General features: G+C 42.8%; 1 protein-coding gene across 2 annotated transcripts in view; it reads left to right on the top strand.

Moving 5' to 3' along the window:
- The window catches only part of CEP290 (centrosomal protein 290), a 1,276,764-nt gene that overhangs the window by 82,094 nt on the left and 1,179,840 nt on the right, over nucleotides 1-14,830 (top strand). For both annotated transcript variants that reach the window (XM_069229617.1, XM_069229618.1), the window contains one exon: nucleotides 4,405-4,482. In XM_069229617.1, the coding sequence (XP_069085718.1) occupies nucleotides 4,405-4,482 (78 nt within the window). The remainder of the gene's footprint in view (nucleotides 1-4,404; nucleotides 4,483-14,830) is intronic.

The raw sequence follows: 14,830 nt of genomic DNA on the forward strand, positions 1-14,830 counted from the left end.
CCCTAGCCTCTCTGTCACATGTACTTGATTTGTTTTATAGCACTTCTCATACCACTGTAGGGTGTCGGGGCACTTTACAGGGGACTACAAGGTGTAGGATTTACATGTCATCCACACTGGTAGGCGTTTTCAAAGAGTGCTTGGTCCGGAGAAGCACAAACTTAGGATTCAGAACACAGCACAGTGATTAGCGATGACGTTAGCACAGTGCTTAATTTGTCAATAAAAACATGCCGGTGCCCAAAGCCCTCCTCTTAAACACGCGGCTACCACAATTAAATGTGCGTACACAGAATACTGAGCAGCATAATCTGGAAGCCATCACGGGACTCTTCAATCCATATAAAGCCACTCCCTGCCACTTCAGCTCACTCTAGCAGCTTTCTACTTTCTCCCTTTGTGACGCTTTTCGTGTTTCCCTTCCTCAGTCTCTCCCATATGTGTCTTTTGCTCGCAGCAAATGCTTGAGGCAGAAGCATAAGCCCCGGCCCTCAAAAGTGAGTGCTGGTGCTCCGCTCCGGAAACAACAAGCACGAATTAAGCACTACGTTAGCAATAAGAATGTATTTGTACACAAGCAAACCTTTTTTTAGCAGCATAAGGAAAATGAAAGACTAGGAAAAAAACAACTTTCTATTTTGTGCCATGCGGTTTGCATGCAGCTCTTAAATGGCAGTTCACAGCTCACTGTGCTAGATTACGATTATGAACTGCATACAGTAGTAACAAAATAATCTGTGACAAAAGCAGTAAACCACTGTGCCATGCACATAAAATACTGTTCTTTGCATGATACACATTATTTGCAGCAGGCATTTTAACCATCTGCGCTACCTTTGAGTCAAAACTGCCACTGCACAAAACTCCCATCTCTCTCCAGCAGATACATTAATCAATTGAGTTAGCTTGACACTTTTATTTTTGCAGTACAAGGAGCTTTGCAGTGCTTTTAAAACTGCTCAACAAAGGAAGTAATAAATATGAAAACACACATGCACATGTTTGTCAGAGGCCCCAGCTGGAGAAGTGCCTTCCTCCCAGTCCAGGCCTTCGGATCCCCTGGGAATGTGTCACGGACCCCTGGGGGTCCGCGGACCACAGGTTGGGAACTACTGCTATAGACAATTTCTATACAAACTGGAGATTTAAAAAGTACAGGTATTTTTAGCTCGAACCTAGACAGCACTTGCACTGTCAGGGTGATCTGTTGCATATACTTTCTGACCTTTGACTTCTCCCATCGCTTTGGATTTGTCTAGTCAGTTGTCTTGTAAAACTTCTTGCTTGCTAGTGGGTAATTTGGCTTCCTGGTCTCTTCTTTTTCCAAGCTCTTTACTCTCCTGGAGTATCGCCACAGGACTTGGATGCTTTTTTCTATGTTACTTTCTGTTCAGGGACTTTTTTTTTATTTGAGCGTTTCCCTGGCTGAGCGTGGTACCCGCTTCATGGACGCAGTGCTTTCTCTTTCACTGACCCTCGTTCTTCTCATCCGTGGCTCAGCATAGTGCCCGCTTTGTCAGTTATAGTATTTCTAGGACGTCGTGGCATTCTGCCGGCGGAAGCATTAGGGCCATATACAAAATGCCATGCAATCAGTCTCTCTCTAGAATATATTTGTAAATACCATTTTAGTATTTATTACATACAAAACAATACTTAAATTTGTAATCCTAAACTTGAAAAAGATATTGCCTGACTTGAAAATGGTGCCCGCTTGGGACTAAGGTCTGACCATAGTGATGACAAACTTGCTGTACCTGAAAACAAGGTGTTCTTTCTAATCAATCGTCTTTCATGTCAATTGGTCTGGTCATTGGTGACGGCTCTTGTAGTGCCTCTTCTTACAGCCCTACAAGAGGTGTCTGAAGAGGGTTTGTCGGGGGGTAGACAAGTCCCTACCTGTTGGTAGTCCTGTTTGGAGAGTGCAGCAGGTGCTAGGCAGTGCTCCTTTTACCTGCTGCTTCATGTCGCCCTTGAGAAGCAGCTACAGAGCCGGAAGCTGCTGCACCCGCTCAGGAGCTAAGCCTGTGTACCACTGCCTAGTGCTCTCCGACCACGGTTGCTATGATAAGTTGATGCTGCAGACACGCAAGGGCGTGCCTGGGCCCCTGCACTCTGGAGAGGTGCTGGTCGGGGACAGAGCCTGAGGTCTTAACTTTGCTGAACTGGTGGGCCCCCAACGACTGTATGACCGGCTGCCAAGTCCCCCTACCACTCTGGGCATAGAGTGCAGCGGCACTGTGGAGCAGTTGGTGAAGGGGGCTCTCTGGGTATCCGTTCAAGACATTTGTTGTTTGGATATGTGCAGCGGGTAGACTTTTGACTCACAGGAACCGTGTAAACTGTGATAGGCTTGTCATTTGACAAGATCCCACAGGGAGTGGTCGTTATTAAGTGATTTCTTTATGTGATGCTGTGGATTATTGACTCAAGCCATGTCTATAATGTGCGCAAGAATAAACTGTTTAAGACCTTTGTCATGTGAGTGCATGCAGGAATACTACTTTAATATACGTCTTGAAGTGTGTTTAGAAAACAACACAACACGCCTGTCTTGTGTATCTGCCGTATCAGGCACCTCTCAAGGTGAGTACAGTACTCTACCTGAATCACTGCATCTATTGTGCTACGCTTCTTATGGTGGCTCTCTTTCTGGTATTTAACCCATAATTTAGGGGGTGGGGGGAAGCAAGTAATTGAGTGTAGTGCTTGAATTAATCCCAACCACTGGTAATTAGTTTTGAACGCCTTCCACCCCATCAGCTTTTGCTCAGTGTGTGTCAACAGTCTGGGCCTCACCACATGCAAATGAGCCTTACTGCAGAGCTGCCATTATACTCAGCGCCACTGTCCTTTACACCATTTAACTCTAACCACAATACTACACTACTCCACTACACTATACAACACTGCATTCCACAATACTAAACTCTGTAATACTATACTCCGTTAAACTATGCTCCACTGACACCCTAATTCACTATACACTATTACACTCTACAGCACTATACTCCACTATCTGCCATTCTACTAACTAGTCCACCCTACTCCACTATACAACACTCTAAGCAACTCCCTCTATTCACCACATACCACCTTACTCCACTAATCTCTATAACACTATACTCCACTACACTATATAACAATCTACTCCGCTCTACCCCACTCTACTCCACAACACGAAACACGAAACACAACACCCTCTACACTACTCTACTGTATTCTACACAACTACACTACACTCTGTACCACTCCACTCTATAACACTATACTCATGTCTCACACTATACTACACTCTATTCCCTTAACAACACTTCACAACATGTTACGTTACTTCTTAACACTATTCTTCACTCCTATCCATGCCACTAAACCCCACTATATGGCGAGACCTGTTGGTATTGCCAGTGTTTGTTTAAAGTTCAGTGATAGTTCTGAGACAATAGTCTTGTGGTAGAATTTAGAGTCTATGGGCGATTACTTTACAGAAGGTTTGGTTGCAGAACGATTGCAAGCATTGTTAAAATGGTGCACACCATGTCACTCATTTCAGGAATATGTGTAGCATTGTTTTACATACTTTGTGTTGTTGTCCATAGGGCCTGATAGTGCGTGCCTTATAATTGGCTAATGTATAGAAGTGAAGCCATTCTCTTAAAATATTAGTCCTGATGAGGTACCTAATAAGGCACATTTCATTAATCCAATAATACCCAAACACTGTTTTTGAATGGTATTCAAAGGTTAATACGTTGCGGATCTCATTAATGTCTACAGAGCTGTTATATATCTTAGGTACCCCAGTACCAGTTAACAACATTCATAAAATCAACCTAATGAGGGTGATTTCACAGATATGCTTCATACTCTGCTTTTTGCAAAAAGATACGCCCATTAGTACTGCAGGTGTAATGGAAAATTGGGTCTGTGTGTTCCTTGCTGAATACCTTCCAGTACGAAAAGTGTATAGCAAACTGTCATATCCATTGGATGAGTCATCAATAATGTAATATGAGATTTCATCATTGATGCTATGAGTGATGACATTTTATGTCATGAGTGATGTAATATTTGAGGTCATGTTATTCCTTTCCTCTTTAACTATCCTCTGCCTCTCTTTCTTAAGTTCGTCTCGTCTCCATCCCATTCTAAGTCTTCTATCACCCATGTTTATTTTCTTCTAGCATTTCTGTAACAGTGTTATTTAAATTTACTGATAAAGAAATCTGGATTTAAAAAAAAGTAGAAATCATACTACTTTGAATTTTTTTCAGTGTGGGTGAGCTAAGGTCTCATATGATCCAAAGTCACTCCATTCTGTCTTCATTTTCATTGCTGTATGTTTGTGGTATATCCACTTGTGTTTTTTGGACACACCATGCTATAATTGTTTTTTTCCCTCAGGTTGAAAGCAACGGCTTGAACGATGAAAGACCTAAACATCTTGTGCAGCTTTTCAGAATAACCCAGTCTTTAATGAAGGTTTGTACTGACTGTGCTTTAAAGCAATGCAGTGTACACATGTTATTGTATTAATGGACTCCTACGGTTGTTTTACTTCAGAGTTTGTGCTCGTGTAATGTATCTTAGGTAAAATCAGATTGGGTAAATTCTTATCTCCACTCTTTTAACTAGACACTTTTAATGAATGAAATGCAGTGCTGTTATGTATACCTCCAATTTGTCATTCCAATTGCTCTTTTTTTATATTTTCTGGAGCAATCACTCTCCATTTGCACCTGCATGGAATTTTAATTATAGACAATTGTTCAACCCTGTGTAGCTTCACCTAGACTAACCTAACCTGTCATAGATCAAAGCAAGTTCAACAGTATTGGATCTTGCATAGATTCACATGCTTTAATCGTTCTCTGTTGTCAAAGTGGGAGTCCCAAAGCACCGTAGAAAGTAGTATTCAATGATGACGTAGCACATTATCAGTGGTGGGCAATAAACTCTGCTCCACAAGCGGAGTTTGTGGAGTTTTGCCATTGTGCGGAAATCAGAAAACACTCAGCCATCAACCGTATGACACAGTTTACTGTCCACCACTAATATAACCACAAAAAAGGGCAGCTAGACTGTGCTGAGTGACACTACCCGAACAAACATGGCTGCGGCAAAAGTTGTCCAATGAGTAATGAGAGTATCAGAGAAGAACTCAGAGCAACCAATGAGAGCAGAGCAGGCATGTCTTCCAATACACACATGTGTTGCTCCGGGGTCAGAAGCCTGCGAAGGTGCAGAGTGGACTGAGCCCAGTACCGGATAGATGGCGAGGGACAAGAACTTAAGAAGGTGAAGCTGAGCGTGGCTTGGGAGGTGAGGAGAATCATCTGTAACTTATCATTATTTTTTGAGCCAGCGGAGTTGCTTTCTCCAGGGTCTGCACTCTGCAGTGTACTGTGCTTGGAGTGCCCATGCGGCCGGGCAGTTAGTTGCCAGGAACATGTTTCCCCAGTGTCACTGGTTTGCTTCATGGGAAGCCTCCTCTCTGCCATGCTTGTGACTGTGGTGTGCTCATAGTTTGCTTCTTTTCTACCAGTATAATTTACCTGCTCCTTTATCTGTCAGCTAATAAAGTCACCATGACGTGTTCTAAAATATTTTCCACTAGAATGTGTTGAAGAGTCGCCGTAGCATGCGCAAATAGTACCCTAGGCCTAAAAACCTGATGGCAATAACACGCAAATGAGTCTATGCTCTCTTCGCCTTGCCGCTGTCACATGCAAAGACAACTGAAAAGTATGACTTGACTTTCATCTAAATTAAAACAGCTCCTACCTTTGGTTTGTTAATGTATTTATTTGCCTTTGCACTATATACAACTCATGTTTCAAATTACACTAATTGAATTTTGCACACACATGCGCGCCTGTGGAGTTAGAAGAGAACGCAGCAGATAGTTACTTATTTTGCTATCCATGTTGTCGAAAGATTGCTATTATCAGTGTATCACTAATTACTAACTGCAGAGAAGTCATCATTTTTTCCACTCATACTATCATATTGTATATGCAAGCTGTGTCAGGGTGTCCCATCGAGTGAAAGAAGCTGAAACTGAAAGACTGTGATCAAACACGGAAAATGAAAGGGCGCGAGGAAGCGCAAGAAGGGCTCTCTCTGATTTCAGTTGACAAAGTAAATGATGGCTGAAAAAGAGATCTCTGGAAATGTGCCCGTGTTTGCTTTACCCATCAACAGCAATAAATATCGTTACCAAGTGACGTGTTTTGTCATTGCTCAATCTGCAAGTTTTACGAAATGGTGGTGTTGTGTTTGAGCAAATAATGAATAATTAGTTATTAGCTTATTGGCGATGCACAACCTACATATTCCTACATCTGAACTGCCTACTCTATAAAAATGAGACACAGGTAAGGGAAACGCTACAGTTGACCCAAGTTCATAAAATGCTTTAATCTGTTCAATCGGTCACGAGACAAATTATAATTCATGCTTTGATGTTCATTATTAGTTGTATATGAATAACCTTGGGGCAGATTCACACAGCTACTAATACACCTACCTTTTACATCAGCAAAGGGGCAGAACTCCGTGGAATTGCACAGAGTTTTTATGCAACTGCCGAATTAACTCCGCATAGTCCGCCCACCACTGCACATTATGGCTAAAAACAACCACTTTAATAACTTATCCACACCGTCTATTAAGAACCAAGGTTCAGCCAGTCAGGCGACAGCACCCTCTAAAACCCTCTCCACAGAGGGTCCACTCCCTCAGGTTTTCTACCACATGCCGTGTGAAGGCTGTTTCCCTGTAGTCTGCTCAGTGTGTTTCTTATTCTTTTATTTTGGAACACATTTTATGTCATAAACAGCTGAAAACCTACAACTAACAGCTTCTCACTGAACAACCATGTCAGAACCAGCAAGAAAAGGACTTTTCAGAACATGTGGAACATGTGGCAAAAAGAGGCTGCACTCAGAGTATCCACATTAGGAGTGCATCTACTGCCTATATGTATCCTAAGTATAAGATGAAGGACTACACGTTTTCCTCAGACATTAAAGGATAGAGAGGGAAGACTACTTATTTGACTTCAGAAATTAAAATCTAAGGAAGTCCCTCTTTCTGAACAGGACAGTGCTGACTCTATAAAAACTGAATAATCCCTAAAAAGGGATAGGTCTCAAGAAAGAGTGCCTCCAGGGTCTTCTATAAAAGTGATGAAAAAGACTATCATGAGCCATCAGGGCATTCTAAGACATCAGAGGATTGGGCTCAAAAGTCTAAATTGAGAAAATCATATCAGAACAGGTTCTGTATGAGCCTTCTCCTTCTGTAAGAGCAGACTTACATTTAGAAAAGTAGTCCTCTCTTCTGTCGACAGAGATGTCACTCAAAAGGGCTTCAAAACCGCACTTTGAATTCTTCTTGACGACACCAAAGTTATAATCAACAATGGCGTTGATGGCAACTACAACAACAACGTTAACCGTTACTTGTGTGACATCATCTGTGATCATTTCCTTGTCGCTGATAGTATCGACGGCGATACTTTCCATAAGGACACTGTAAATGATGACACCCTCAACCAAACCATCATCGACAAAGATATTGATAGTGAACACACAGCCAGTTCCTTGTCGGTGGTGGCACCGCCAGCAAAAGCCTTGTCGATGACAATGCCGTCGATAACAGAAAAACCATCTTTAACGCTGAAGATTTCAGTAGGACCACTTATGTCGTCGTCGATGACACTTCGAACAAAGGAGAATATATCTTCACAGCTACTGCAACATGCTCACACATGGGCAAGTAGTCGCCCCTCTTCCACCAGCACATCTCCTTGATGAAGAGGAGTTGGGTGACGAAGGTCCTTTTTGGACACCACTTAGAGCCACATGTACAAAATCGCATGTTTGCGATTTCCTAATAGTGATTCGCTATTAGGAAATCACAAACTGCTATGTACAGCAGTGTGTTTAACACTGTTAGTGATTCGCAGTGGATCGCAAATGGACCTGCCTCATTATTATTTATGAGGCAGGTTTCCATTTGCGACCCATTGTGAATGGCTACAATCGCACGGATGGTAGCCTGCTGAGTTCAGCAGACCACCATGTCTGTGATTGCTTTTTCAATAAAGCAATCTTTATTTAGGGTCAAGCCTGCCAGTGCATGTGCTAGCGCATGCATCTCGCTTGCAAGACTCTGTTGTGTTCAGTAAAGGGCTTAGAGCCCGCCTATCACTCACCATTTGTTGGTTTGCGTGGCACTCTTCCTAACAGCCTCATAATTCATCAAGGCATACCTGGCATAATTTCCATTCCTCTGTGAGGAGCAGGGATCAAGCACTAATTAATTCAACTTAATTAGTGCGTGTGTGCTGCTCCCGATTTGCTCAAGGTACTATTTTGTTCTTTTTAACTTCTATTGCCCCGCAAAAAGAAGGCTTGTGACTGGCAAAAACGTGCCCAGCAGGACAAACAACATTGCGAAGTTTTATTTTTTTAAAGCTAGTTAAAAAAATGTCCGAAATTATTCGGCATAAGGCTTTGTATAAAGCTGCTGTAGGAGGACTTTTCATCTTTGCAAAACTGAAAAATGTCTCTGTCAGTGCTGAAACAGTGCATGGGAAGGTATGTGGCGATTGTCTTCCTGAATGCCAAGTATACCCACCTAGATTTTGAGATCTTTAATTCTTGTACACCGTTTCAGACTCGCATTGTTGGTGTTAAAAGGTGACTGAATGGTTGAGGGGAGGCAAGAGAGGGCGATTCCACCACAATAGGTGTGGCTAGTGCCAAGGAAGGCACTGCTAGTGCAACATGGGCACATGCCTCATACTTGACATTGAGTTTGTGTTCATCTGATGACATGGCTACAAGAAGCGACGATCAGGCAGTGGAGAACTGTAGTGACTAGCACACGAGGCCAGGAAACTTGCTGGTCGCCAGCCAGTGTGGAATCTTGGCCAGGTGAAGAATGCTCAGGCTGGGTGTTTCAAACCAGCTATTAATTTCAACTCAAAAAGATGAAAAGCCTTTTGGTCTACAGGTTGCAGAAATATTCAGAACTTAAGAAGCCTTTACACTAGGGACATGGTAGCTTTCTTTTTGATCATCCTCTTGTGCTCCTCAGTGTCCCGCCCCCTCTTTTCCCATGCCTGTCTTCTCCGGTATGCTGACCAGTTCTTGTTGTGCCCGGAAACAACGCATGAGCCCTTTGGAAACTGGCAAGCTATTACACCATACTTTAGGCTATGATATGCTTTGTGTGTGACAAGTGCCTGCACTGGTGACACGGGTCATATCTCCTCTATGCATGAGGGAAGCTTACACTGTTAATGTTTTTGAGGACTCCGTTTCCACGCTAAACTCCGGGGGTAGGATTAACATGGCTCGTGTCAGTGTGGTGTCATTCGCTAGTACACTGCCTACAAAAAAGTTGTTTCTCAACTTCTCAAGGTCGTTTTTATCAGGCTGTATCCGGACACCAAATTATATCACAGCATTGTTTTTTAAAGTGGAAGTATAGAGTTGTTAGACATGGCATAAATAACTATCCAGTGCCGCATAATTTATTATTGCTATTTCTGCATTTTATATAGCAAGAAAATCAGCCCAAATGCATCGGAGCGCTTTACCTGAGCACCAATTATATTAGAAAAGGTCAGCTTCATGTTTTCTTAGGTTCATAGCAATTAAGTGATTTGGCCAGAATCACAGTATGTCGAACATGAGGCAGGACAGGATCCTTGTTCTTCAATTCTTGAGTCAGCCCCCAACTCTAGTTGTAATACCATATCCTCTACATCCCATTCATTACTTTTGAGGTAGATCCTACGTCAGCAGGGGGAAAAACATGAAGCGGAGGGTTAATCTCTCTGGATGCTATAAGCACTAATGTGCCCAATCACTTCATGTTTTTTTCTCCTGGTTTTTTTAGGTCAATGCATAACAGCATGCAAACACTGCTTTTTGACGTATTGTAATTTATTCTGTGGACTTTAGCCATGCCATGCCTCGTTAGTGGGCTTGCCTTTCAAAAATCCCTTGACGTTGTTGGTAAATGCTTTACGCTTGTCCCGCCTTGAGGCTGTTTTGTTACACCTTGCATACTGACCCTGTTACATGGATTATTGCATCATCAGCAATATACTTTAGTGTGGGAGCACTTCTTTTTTATTTTGTTTCTCTCCATCACACTCCATGACCACCATGGCTCATTTAAATTTCTTACAGCGCAAACTCGTTCAGAGGTATTGCAGCTCTTTGCATGACTACCAGTAACGTCACATTGTTCACACTGTTACCGAATCAGAGCCAATCCAATTTTGTGAGCCCCACCCAGTGTTTTTTAACTTCCCATCACCCCTGACCTCTACCAACCCGCTGCTTGCTTGATTACATTTTCCTTATGCAGTAGTCTTTCCTGTTGCACACTGTCCTTGTCATCTTCGTTTCAGATATACCCTGGTGCACATAGATCGTGCACATCACATGCACACTCTTTACAAAGTTATTGATTGCCACGGTGCTGTTGCCGTCCACAAGGCTCGCCGTGTTTTGAAATTTGATTCTGAGGCCACGTTCTGATCAGAATTCACTCTGGTCTGGACGCAGAGGCTCTGAAATGAAGCTGACAGGACTGCCCTGCTGCGTGAAATCTTGACCAGAAGACAGATGGGGCGCTCGCTGTAGAACCACAAACCGTAGCCAAAAAGTATTTTACCGTCCCCGTTGATATCGTGAACCTCTACTGCCCCTTACTCTGGGTGACCCAGAGTAGTGACGTCACAGGCCAGTGCAGATTTTCTTGTGGCCAGTACTTTGTTGATGTTACGGGTATATTTTATGCGCTGTGGTATTTCATTATTGCTGTTTGATCAGTATCCGTGCTAGTACTGTAGGACTTGTCAGGACGGTGATAGCTAATTAATGATTTTAGAATGTAAGAAGTGTGTATGAAAGCAAAAAATAAACTATTGTACTGTGAACCTGGCTTGCTGCAACTCCAGTGGTCCCTGCTACTGGTGTCTATACTATTTTCCGTGACTGTGAACTGAAAAACATAGGACTGGTGACTGTTCTTTTGTCGTCAAGATCATAAGTACATAGCTTAGGCCAGTTCTTTCAGTTAAGCCAGGGTAGGATTTAATATTTTGTGAGCCTATGTTATGCATCTTCAACCAGGGCCCTGCTCTTTCTGATTTATGTGACAGGAAAGGACCAAATTATGAGGCAGGGTTGATCAATTTATGTGGCAAGAAAAGTCCAATTAGGCGTTAGCTCTAACTCTCTCAAATTCAACACCCATTGCATTGCAAATGCTTGTGTTTGTTATACAGCCCATTTTCCTTAAACAAAATCGCGATGCATTACAGAAAGAAAAATCAAAAGTTGTTCTTTTAGTTTGGTAAGAGTAGGCAGTGGTCCATGGGACCACTGTCTGCTCGTACAAAATGTTTGGACCCCCATTCACAAAGGGTAGGGCTCCCTCAGGTTCCCATTCCCGTTTTGTGAATGGTGACCACCAACGTAAATGTCTTGCAATCGCATTCCTGTCGCAAAACATTCCTACATACCAATGCGACTCTCTATTAGGAAGGAACGCCCATGGCGGTAATAGGTTATTGACTTGCAAAATAGGGTTGATAAATACCAAAAAGCATTGTACCAGTCACAAACGTCCCAATGGGCCGTTTGCCACCGGTAGAAAGCTTCATACATCTAGACCATGTTCCCTCTGCATTACATGTTAAATGTCAAGAAAATGATGAGGATGACAAGTTTTATGAGGAACAATAATATCCATCTGGACTGCATCAATGTGCTGAACACCCCAAACATTATAGAATCCAGAATCCTCGTTCTGGTTGCAAAAAGTACCAAATCACAGATGACACTTACTCTGGTGAGTAATCTTCAGAACATGTTTCAAGATTATTATAGGAGGTTTCCAAAGCCTTCGCCGGTTACTTCTCCATCGCAGCCAGCTGCACCAATGCCATTGCCACTGATTGCAACCCCAATAACGCGCATGCTGCATACTCTTATAGCTCTTAAAACTCCAAAACGGACACCGGCTAGGACCGTGGCATTACCATAAGCAAATGATGGTTCCTTGGACGAGGATAGGGATGAAGGAGATATTACAGACACTAGATGAATTCCCAGTGAATGGGATGCGTACCTAATCCCAACGCCATCTCCACCAATCTCACAACCAGTGGATTCTCCACTGGATGATATTGGTGGAAGGGCAGCTAAAAGATTTGATCTTCCTTTGACTACAAAGGAGTCGGATTGTTTCATTTATGATTATAAGGAATCTATGAAAAAATTGGTCAAGTCAATTCCTATTGTTGACTTTATTTGGGAGGAAGGCATTAAAACCATGAAAACGTCAGTCACAGTTTTGGCAGTGTTTCCTAGACTTGAAAAGAGGTACAAGGCACCAGATGATTCACCGGCATGCTCAATTGGCCATCCAAAACCAAACTGTTTCGTAACATAAGCATGCATGGCGTTGTTCAAAGAACCCTTCTATGCCCATTTCCACACCACTGTATAGGTTAGGCCAACGGTTAGACAATACTGGGAAACACTTCTCCTCCGTGGTAGCCTCCACTGTTAGCGTGGCCAATTCATTAGCCACCCGAGGCCGCTATGATAGACATATGTGGCCAGACATCGCCACATGCATTGGTCTCGTGCCAGAAGACGCGAGAGATGAAGCTAAGAAGATATTACAGAAAATCTCCTCGGAGATGATTAATTTTGCATTAGATGTGTATTCAATTGGATTTCGACAATTGGCAGGGGCAGACGTACTTAGGAGGCAAGGATGGTTGAAGGCAACATCATTCAGGCCAGAAATTAAAAGTAAAATACATGACATTCTGCACAACGGCAAGGCACTGTTTGGCAAGCATGTTGACGATGTTCTACAAGCTATCAAGAAAGACACAGATACTGCCAGATCATTAGGTACATTACAAATGATGAAACAGCCCTTTCGGGGATCGAGAGAGGTCTATATTCCTAAAGGGGATATTATCATTAATTTAGGCAGCTATATCAGCCTTTTTAACTTAATTATAGACCTTGGTATCACCATACCAATTAAATGCCACCAGCAGCGTCATGCACCAAATATGCACCCAGAGAGAAGCAGCCTTCTCAAGGAAGGCACACTGCCCAAAAGCAGTGACTATTTAGTAGTGTTGGTTATCCCCTGCAGTTCCCTGAGCCAAGTTGGGGGATCATTCTCAGACTATCTACAACAATGGTCCCGAATAACAACTGACAGATGGGTGTTGGAATTAATCACATACAGATACACCTTAGAATTAATCCAGAAACCAACAAATATCCCCCAAAGAGGCACCCTCCCCCATCTGCGACTGCTTCTGCAAAAAAATATCAGCCATTCTCAAAAAGGGTGCAATAGAAAAGGATCTGGTTACCCAGAGAGGAATCAGGTTCTATTCTTGCGTCTTTCGCATAACAAAAGTAGTTAGGAGAGTGGTGCCCCATCTTAGATCTTCAAAAACTCAACTCATTTTTAAGGAAGCAATTCTTTCACATGGTTACTCTGCAGGATATCCTACATCTTCTCAATCATGGGGATCACATGACAGCATTAGATCCCCAGGATGCTTACTTTCATATCCCAATTCACCCAAAGCATCGCCGGTTCATAAGATTCAAGGCAACTGGCACTCACTACCAATTGAAAGTTTTTCCTTACGAATTGAAATCAACATCCCATATCTTCACAAAATGCCTGACTCCAGTGGCAGCTCATTTGAGGCAAAAAGAGTTTCAAGTATTCCTATACCACGATGATTGGTTGATAAACGCAGCCACGTCTCCGCAGGTAACAAAGGCTCCAACAGCCTGTCTCACTTTTTTTAACAGCCTGGGTCTTATGATCAGTGAGCAAAAATCCTCTTTCAAACTCTCAACAGCATTAACTTTCTTGAGAGGGGTTCTGGACACAAATAAAGACACAGCATTTATCTCAAAGGAAAGACAAATATTGATTCAACGGTTAGCACAAAAGTAGCTCAAAAGAAGGTCTGTTTCATTTCACCTATAAAGTCACTACTCAGAATGATATCCATTTGTATTCCACTAATTCCGAATTGCCGCCTTCAGATGCGTCCTTTGTAAGTGGAACTAGACCGATAATGGCTGCCACTTAAAGGGTCGTTCGATTATATCATTCTAAATACTCCGACCACGTTAACATCCTGGCAGTGGTGGAAACAGAACACAAACCTGTCCAAGAGATGAACATTCCTGCCTCATATTCTAGAATTTATCATCACCACAGGCAAATCCTTGGAGAGATGAGGGGGTTCATCTAAAGGATTTAACCACCAGCGAAAAGTGAAACCAACTCCAGATGAAAATGTACATAAAAGTGCTGGAGCTAAAAGCCATAGCATTGGCTCAGCTTGCATTTCTGCCCAGGATGGCAAGCTCATCAGTACTAAGTGTACAGACAACACCACAGCATGCATTATATGTACAAGCAATGGGGTACACGGTCACCAGCTTTATCGCAGGAGGCAGAACACGTTCTGGGAACAACCAGTGTCCTAGAAGACACATTGGGCAGAAAAAATACCAGCTGTCATGATGGGAGCTCAACCATGACATTCTGGACGGCATTTTTGATTGTTGGGGCAAACTAAACCAAGATCTGTATGTAACAAGGGAACATTGAAAATGCTGGTTATACGCAATCTGGAACCCATAGCAGGGCGTGTGGGGGAATGCCTGTTTGATCAGTTGGTCAGGGATCTTTGCATATGCTTTACCAACAAACCCATTGATCCCAAAGCTTCTCA

This window comes from Pleurodeles waltl, chromosome 4_1, assembly GCF_031143425.1.
Source record: "Pleurodeles waltl isolate 20211129_DDA chromosome 4_1, aPleWal1.hap1.20221129, whole genome shotgun sequence".
Lineage (NCBI taxonomy): Eukaryota > Metazoa > Chordata > Amphibia > Caudata > Salamandridae > Pleurodeles > Pleurodeles waltl.